The sequence below is a fragment of the Balaenoptera musculus genome, chromosome 14, assembly GCF_009873245.2.
Source record: "Balaenoptera musculus isolate JJ_BM4_2016_0621 chromosome 14, mBalMus1.pri.v3, whole genome shotgun sequence".
Lineage (NCBI taxonomy): Eukaryota > Metazoa > Chordata > Mammalia > Artiodactyla > Balaenopteridae > Balaenoptera > Balaenoptera musculus.
The window spans coordinates 33,459,461-33,468,200 of record NC_045798.1 but is presented as its reverse complement, the minus strand read 5'-3'; the positions used below and the strand labels follow the sequence as shown (position 1 = coordinate 33,468,200).

Sequence of the window (8,740 nt, the reverse complement as noted above, 5' to 3'; positions counted from 1 at the left end):
TGATCTAATTTCCAGCATCATGATGTGTTGTATGAATGGTCCTTTGGGGGAACTCTTTCTAATATCCTAGGAGTTGTATCTCTTGATGCCCTGATGGCATTTTTTCCCTTTGTCCCTGACTCACTCATGTTCCGGGTGGGACTCAGGAAAAGAAACGGGGAGTAAGGGCTGAGGCTGGTACCCAGGGGGCAGTGGAGGCCTTCACACCATCTGGGCCTTTCTGGATGCTTCCTGACTGCTGAGCGTGGCGGGGGTCCTCCTGGCAGAGCGAAGGACGCCAACTCCTAATGATCCAAGCCTTTCTGGAGAGCATGGGGAGCGGGGAGGGAGCTGGCTGGAGCTGCTTCTGGGTGTGGTAGACGTGAGTCCAGGACGATCAAGGGCCCTCAGAAGCATCCCAGGGTCTGCCCCACGTGCTCCGGGGCCTCTAACACGTAGCCACACTAAGAAGAGTGGGCCCCTCGGGGTCAGGCTTGATGCAAATTTGAATCTGTACGCGGGAGATTCCTACAAGATTATAAAACAATGGATCGCTGTTGCTGTTACTTTCCTGACCCCTGTTCAGTGGCTACTGTCAGGTGTCAGGCACCTTGTTTGTGTGCTGTGTCAGCTGCAGTCACACATGCACACGTCCTCAAAATCAAATTAAAAAAACCCTCGGGGGTAGGTATTCTCATTTTATGGAGACGTTACAAGTATTTAGGAAGTCAATCTAGATTTGAGTTTGATTGGTTTGCTTCGTTCATTGATGCAACAAATGACTTGCTGTGTGCCAATTACGTGCCAAATACTATGCCAGATGCCAGGAAGAAGTGAAGAGGAAGAGGCCACAGTCTTGGTCCTCACAGACCCTAGACTAGCGGGGAGGGACAAGCAAGTAATAACGATAAAGACTGAGGAGCACAGGATGGGAGGCATGGCGTTAAGGAAGACTCTGGAGGACGGGGGAGGGGACACCTCAGCAGAGGGGTCAGCAGATGCAAAAGGGGAGGCCCAAAAGAAGGGTGAGTGTGGAGAAGAGGAGGGGGTTCAGTCTTGGTCCAGCCCAGACTATGTGTGTGTGAGACGAGAGAGAGAGAACGGAGCTGTGCTTGAGGGGAAGGGGGGTGCGTGAGAGCCCCAGTGCTGGGTGCCGACGGCACACCTCGCTGCCCATGTCCACGTCCAGTGATGCCGTGTTGGTAGAAGAAGAATTACAGCCCGGAAGTTGACAAAGAGTCAGAGGATTCTAGTCTCCTGGCTCAGGCAGCTGCCCTGGTGATGGTACTGCTCACATAGGCGGGGCCATTTGAATGTCAAGGTCGAGGCACTTGGATGACAAAGTGGGAATGTGCTGCAGCAGGTGGCTACACTGCTGGATCAAGCTCTTTCTGTCCGATCATTCCATCTTCTAGGGACACAACAGTTCAACCCTAATCTGGCTTGGAATTATCTGTCCTGTTCTAGATCCTTCTCTTAAAATGACATGTATTAAATATACAAACCACAAATCTCATGTCTTCCATGGAGCCTACATAAATGAGCAATTCTGAGGTTCTGTTTAATTAAAGAAAAACTCAGACTTAAACACCCAAATCATTAACACCTAAATTTACTTCCCTGAGAAAACATACCCCAGAAGTGTTCAGAAGCGGCCGATTTCTCTGCAGGGCCACTGCCTCCGTTCCTTCCCAGCTGGGAAGACAGCCTCCAGGATATTACAACGTATTCATAAAAACAGTGAGGTGGAGGTCTTATTTTATCTGTTTATTATCATTTAAAATATATTAAAATTTTAACATAGCAGAAGCAGGAATTTTAACTGTACGTGGCAGTCAAAAAAAAAAAACAACCCAAACAACAAATAAAACATCACAGAAAGAAAAATGCACATCAACCAGTAATACATTAAAATTCCATTTAGTTAAGGTGAGGATGTAAAGAATGAAATATAAGTACACCTCTTAGAGAAGAATTCTTTTTTCCCTTCGGTGACTTGAAGTTTGATAAACGCTCCAAGCAACTTTCTTAAACCGTAAGATTCTTAACTGAAGCAAATAGGTACTGTAGGTCTGACTCTCTTTTATGTATTTCTTTTCTCTCCCACCTGCAAAAAAAAAACACAACCCCTGCCCCCAAAAAAAACCAACCAAAAAGATGGAGCTCCCATACTGTGGGGCTGACTCCACGTAACTTCAGCCTCAAATGTAGTCACTTATACAAAACAAATAAGGGCTGATAACAAATAAGAATTGTTTGAACATATAATAGACACCCAGCTCCCCACTTTAGAAATCTTCCCTTTAATGGAGTGTCTTTGTAAAGATGTACCCAGGCAGGGCCCCCGTGTAACACGGCTCCTCGTGGCACACACGCAGACAGCCTGCAGGACAAGTCAGCCCCCCTGAGGCGACCCTCAGAGCGGAAGCTGTGAAGACGTCGGGGGGTGGGGGGGGAGGTGTGTGTCTGTGTGAGGACACGGGTCCCTGCGGGGACACTGCAGGTGGAGGGTCCTCAGGACCCTCAGGAGAGTCCTGCCAGCTTCTGCCAGGTGCCCGGCTGGCTGGGCACACTCGGGAGACCCTGGCAGCACAACTGAGAAATGGTTTGTGGAACACAAAGGAGAATTAATGGATCATGAAAACATGTGCTTATTACTAATTTTTTTTAACGATCCACGCTTTCCTGAGTAAAGTACACAAATCTCACAGAAGTCTGTTTAAAGCACCAGGCCTCTATCTATCTCTTAGACTCACTGCACCCGGAGGGCAAATCGCAGCCCAGCTCAGAAGCTGTTCTGGTGAAAACAGAACAATGTGTGTGTGAAAACCATTTTCCTGATACTCTACCACTGGAGAGTTGCATCCTTGCAAATGGGAAGTGGCCTCCTCCAGGGCGAGGGAGAAGGATAAAGGCGTGTGTGTGGGCTTCTCTGGTCTGGTCGCTGCAGCACGTCAGAGCCGAGATGAGGGCGGTCAGAAGCCTGCATGTGCCTGGGCCTCTGCGTCACTGGTGCTGGACCAGCCACCAAACCCTCCAAACATAAAAACCGCAGCCACTATACAAGGTCCAGATCACACCTGGACATGACCACGGGGACACCGAAATCAAGTTCATGTGGCTGCTGAGAGAACAAGGCGTGGTGGCCGCAGCCCATCAGGTGCAGAGTTTCCCCCTGCCTTCCCGGCCCGAGACTGCACCTTCCCTGGCGAGGTCCTGGGAGCTCCTGAACATGAGGATGGAGTTATAAATCTTCAGGGCTGGACCCAGTTTGATCTTCATCACCTGGACGATGTCCTTCTGTGTCAGGAGCAGGAAGGCTTTGCCATCAACCTGCTGTAGATCAATAAATCAGCACAAATAAACATATCCTGCTGTTAAAGTCTGGTTGCCCTCCAGGGGCCCCTGGGTGCTGAGCTGTGTGACGGGGACGCAGTGGCCTACCAGAGCTTGGGGACCACAGACCACGACGGCATCTTAGTCCGACCACCATCAATTCTGTTTTCCCCAGAATGCTGAAGCTAAGTTGAATTAAAGAGGGGTTCATTCTGTTAAATGTGAATTCAGTGTACATGAACTGTCCCTAGGCTGAATTTCTATTGTTACATTTTTAAAATTTTGGACTGAATTTGTATAAAGGGCCTTAACAATAACCCACTTTCATCTACCAAGTGAATCTCCAGGAATGTTTCCCACGAGACCAATGAGCAACGAGGACGCGGTGGTGTCATTTGTAACAGTGCAACACTGCAAACAAACGGGCATGCCAGAAACAGCACAAGGAAATAAGTTACAGGGCCACCTAGGATGAGGGACCAGGCAGTCACCGAAATTCACGTTACAATGAAATAGTTAATGATTTGGGAAATTCTTCATGGATTGTTAAGCAACGAAACATGATCTGATGATACAGAAAGATCTGTTTTAATTTGTAAAATTAAATGTGCACGATCGCTGTAAACATACACAGAGTTAAAATACTTGAAGGCTTTATACCAAATGTGAAGGGGTTTCGGCCAGTGATTTGGTTTGGTTTTTGTTTTCTCCTTTTAACCTTCCTGTATTTAAAATGACTCCTATGACAAACACCATTATAAGCAGAAGTACATTCAAAATGAATGCTTTACTTACTAACTTTTAAAACAGACTGTGGTCTGAAATGTCATGGCTTTCCTGAGGTCACGTGATGGCCAGTGCCACCGAGCAGGCCGTTTTTCCGGTTTCTAGAAGCCCCAGGGTGGTCTCAGAGTTGAGTCCCGGCGACTGTGGCCTGTCCCACAGTCAACGCTGCCTGTTTTCACAGATGGGCTCAGAAGGAGTCCAGGTTCCAGAACCAAGAGGACAGAATGAAGTTTGCTAGGGTGACACCCTTCCATGAACCCAGCCCTGTGGTTCTAACCCTTTTCAGTTAACAATACAAACCATGGTGTCAGTGTCTCCCTGAGGAAGGAGGGATCCCTGGGGACCCCACGTGGGGTGTTGAGAGTTTTAAAAGCTTCCACGTCTAATATGTTGTCTAATGAAGAATCGTCCATCTAGAGAGTGGAATACCCTTCCCGTGGGGTAACGAGCACGTTCCCACAGCGGTGGAGAGACCACCCTACGGCCATGCCCCAACCTTCAGAACTTCCGGCAGGACTCGCGGGCCAAGTGGCCGGTAGTCCTAATAGTAAAGCAGTGATGGTTACGATGGCAACAGTAAGAGTTTACGGAGCTTTACCAACCCTTCTCTGTGCTGATCCCACCAGCAACCCCGGAGGCAGATGAGGAAACCTACAGTTTCAAGGATTGTGTGGTTTCTCCGTGTCCCCCTGAGTAGGGGCAGGGCAAGGACAGATAGGACGGTCCTAATTGCACTTTGGAGCAGACAAGCCCCCGCCTTCCTGGGTGCAGGCCCGTGGCAGGTCCCCTCTGCCCCAGTGTGGCTGCAGTCACAATGCAGGTATTAACCGAGTGACGTGTCCCAAGAGTCCCTTTCACAAGCGGCTGCAGACTCCAGCGACAAAGCACAGCTCTCGTCAGCGACCCAGACAGAGGCTGCCCCGCTGGGCCCCCTCCTGCCTGGACCTCTTTCTCTTGCCTCCCCCAAGCTGCCCTTACTTACACTTAAGTAAACGGAGACAAAGCACTTCCGGGCCTAGTCGTAGAGAAACACATGTAATTTTTCCATTTCCTACCTCTTTCTTGAAGCACTTGGCATGCTCTTCGCAGCCCAGCAGAGACCGTACGAACTGAGCCACCTACAGCGCGAGATGAAAAGCCTGATTCAGAACGTGCACCGGAAATAATACCTTGGGTTGTAGTCATTCAACATTTGAGTAAAATACACTTTGAATCCCTCAAACGCTTGGGATTTAAACAGTAGCTATCAAGCCACAGTAGCAGTCGCCAGCTCGGAAATGAGACCGGCTCCTACTATCTTTTCTGGCCTCATTTCCAGGCTGACCTACATCGGGTTACAGTCACCATGGTGCCAATGACAGCCTCCATCTGTGTGGAGCCCTGGCATCCTGGAACCTTCCATCGTCCGACCCTCCTGTCCAGCCTGGGCGTCAGGGCGGGCAGGCGGCGGCGGCCCGTGCACAGCAGTGATGACAGGCGCCGGCCGCCTCTCCAGACCTGGGCCGTCCCGTCTCCCGTACCTGAGCCTCCAGGGCCTGCCCCAGCGTCTGGCCAACAATGGGGACTCGGACCTCCCTGCGGAGGGAATTCCCACAAAAATGATGAGGAAGCTGAAGCCCAAAGAGGTTTAGTAACTTCCTCAAGGCCACAGGTGGCCAGTGAGTGCCCCGGGGCAGCCCTTCTCCAGCCTGGACATGCAGTGGAACCACCTGGAGAGCTTTAAACACGATCTCAGGCCAAGCTCATGCTGCAGAGATTCCAAGTCAGTCAAGCTAGAGCCGGCGGAGTGCTGGGCACGGATTAGATTCCCGGGTTGGTTCTAGTGTGCAGTCAGGGCCAAGGCCCTCCTTCCCCACCCCGGCCCAGCACACACACACACACGCACACGCGCACACACGGCAGGGGAGGCCGTCCGGGCGCCGCTGGGGGGCAGGCTGCAGCGGCCCCTGCGCCGGGCGCTCTGAGGGCTGAATGCTCCGCAGGGGCAGAGCCCAGAGCTGGGGCGGGCGGTACTGAAGGTGAGACCCTGACGTGGGGTCACAGGGGACAGCTGGGGGCGGGGCCAACACGCTCAAGGGCAGGCTTCCCGCGCATCGCGACTCCAACGCTGGGCCTGATCCTTCTTCGCTGTGGGGCCGCCCTGCGAACCGCAGGGTGTTTGGCGACATCCCCGCGAAGTGCCGGGAGCAGCCCCAGCACGCACGATTGTGACAACGAAGAACGAGTCCAGGTGCTGGTGACACCGCCCGGTGGGAGCCACCGCGCTGAAGGAGGGCTCTTCTGGGATGGCTCTGTCACAGGAGGGGGCCGCGGGGCACACTAGGGAAAGTGAACGTAGACAAGTGGCTCTAGGAATTAGCTAAAGACACACGCCGGTGTCCCTCAATCACTGGCTCCCCTGGGGAAGCCGTGCCAGCACCAGGGCCCCCGGACGCCCGGCCCCCGGGACAGGGACACGCCCCACAGACGGTCTCTTGTAAATACACGCTCCAGGAACTTCTGTTCTCAGAACAGGGCTGAGTGTTGCTCTGATGGTTTTCAGAGGTTAAAATGTCCTTTTCTGGGCAGACACATACAAATTAAAAAAAAGGATCACGTTCCCTCTTAGTATCGTGAGCCAAGAAATCACTGCCCATGTCAGAGGTAGATTGGATTTTAAGTGGGGATAAATAATGCGCTCAACCAAAGAGTAAACAGGGCTGCGCTGCGGGGCAGGTCCTCGCATGGTCCTTACTGTCTTCCTCGGACAGTTTTATTCCCACATGTCTGAAATTCTCTGTCTTTTTGGAAAGAGATTCTGATTCTATTCAACCTGCCTTTTTCCAAAGTAAAGAACAAGTTCCATGAAATCTACTGAGGCAGACTCTTCTGGCCTGGATCATGATTTGGTATCATTATTCAGTACTGCCAGTCAGGATTTCTTCCCCCGAGAATAAATTCTATTTTGAGCTTCAGTAGAAAGCCCATTTGCTGCAGATTTCCTCACTGTAAAGTGGTGAACTTCACTAGACCGCAGAGCGGTAACGGAAGGGTTCCCTCTCATGCTCCCCTTCAGCACGTGTTTCCTTCTTCACGTCGTGGTCAATGCGGAGAGCCGTTCTCACGGTTCCATGAGTCCACAGAGGAGGAAGCTGCCGTCCCGTCCTTTGTCTCCACCCAGGACAGCTGTGTGGACTCGGCTGCTTTCCCCAGGTGATGGCGGCCCTGCTGGAGCCCAGGGTGGCCGGCCTTGGCGGGGGCAGCACACCTGGTTCCCCAAGTTCTTGGGAGCACAGTGTCCACAGCAGACACCCCGGTTTTGTTTTGGAAGGACGCGGAGTAAGTTAGTTCCAGGGATGACACAGCAGGTTGGAAAGACTAAGAAATGAAACTGTGCAGGCTCTGAGCTGAGCCCTTTACTCCACCCAACTTCCTTCCCGGGCAACCTCCTTTTCCTGGCATCCTCGTGCGGCCCAGCAGGCCTGCTTCCTTCAGTGCAGCTGCTGCTTCCTTAAATCTCTCCCGACGCCGGCGTTCCCATCTTGCTGAGCCAGCGCCGGGTGCCTGACTGTCCTGGCTTCGGGTCCACTGGGGACCATGTTTCCAGCCCGGGTCTCATTTCTTATCAGTGGAATTTGTTAGTTGCCCTTTTTCAGGGCCCGATTGTATAAGGCTGCTATGCTTAGGGAGCAGTATCCTGAATTTTTCAAAACACTCCCTCCTGGGCAAAGAGTGCTTGGAAAGCGACCACCATCTTTTAGAGCTAATGGACACTTAGGGAGCCCTTGGATAAGGCCAGGGCGATCTATATGTGCTGCTTTAAAAGGCATTTTTGAATGTAAGAAATAAAAGTACCCACATGGGCACCAAGCATCCCCGAGTTGCACCCGCGGCTGTAATGTGTGTGCATGTCGCATCTGGCCTGCGTGTGCCCATGGATGCCTGGCAGGAGGGGCTGCAGAAAATTCGTCTCCTAATTCATCCTCTCACTCGCACGTTTGTAACACACCTGCTCTGGTGTACTTGCTATAAAGATGTAAAAAGATATAAAAATAACTTAGTCCCTACTCTTAGATGCTTGTACCCTTCTATAGAACATTTCCATGACCAGAGTAAGAAATACACTCGCCAGGGACCACAGCTTGAATGTGTGCACACTCACGCATTCCTAACGAAGGTTTCACAAAACAATAACCTCTACTACAATGATGTACTTGCATCTGGTCTTGTCTCTCCTTTTAGAACCACTAAACTGACTTCACAGCCTGCCGGTGCTCTGAAAGAAATTGGTCTGGCAGAAATACCACAGAAACAGCAAAGGAGTTAAAAGCCAGCCCCCGCCTCCGGGCAACGTGACAAAGGTCCGGCAGGTAACACAACCCGGAGCGGAGGTCTTCTCCCAGCCAGGATGGCTGACAAGAGGGACTGTCCTTGTGCTGCATCTCCTGCCAGAGACACTCACCCGCCTTAAGTCTCCCTGGATGGCACTTAGCACAAGGACCCACAAGTCGTTTTCCACACGCCCTGTCCCTGGCCGCTGAGCTCCCGCTCCTGCCCGGTGGCAACAAAGCACAAAGGCACAGCCCCGCCCTGCTCGCCCTGAACTGCCTTCTCAAGTCCTCACGACCCCACTCGCCACTCTTAGTGCAGCATCCGGAGC

General features: G+C 51.8%; 1 protein-coding gene across 1 annotated transcript in view; it reads right to left on the bottom strand.

Moving 5' to 3' along the window:
- Window positions 1-2,836: 2,836 nt before the first annotated feature.
- Window positions 2,837-8,740, bottom strand: part of L3MBTL4 (L3MBTL histone methyl-lysine binding protein 4) — a 311,652-nt gene continuing 305,748 nt past the window's right edge. The window contains exons 18-19 of the mRNA XM_036823196.1: window positions 5,157-5,219; window positions 2,837-3,315 (exon numbers count right to left, since the gene is read on the bottom strand). Of these exons, the coding sequence (XP_036679091.1) occupies window positions 3,136-3,315; window positions 5,157-5,219 (243 nt within the window). The 3' untranslated portion in view covers window positions 2,837-3,135. The remainder of the gene's footprint in view (window positions 3,316-5,156; window positions 5,220-8,740) is intronic.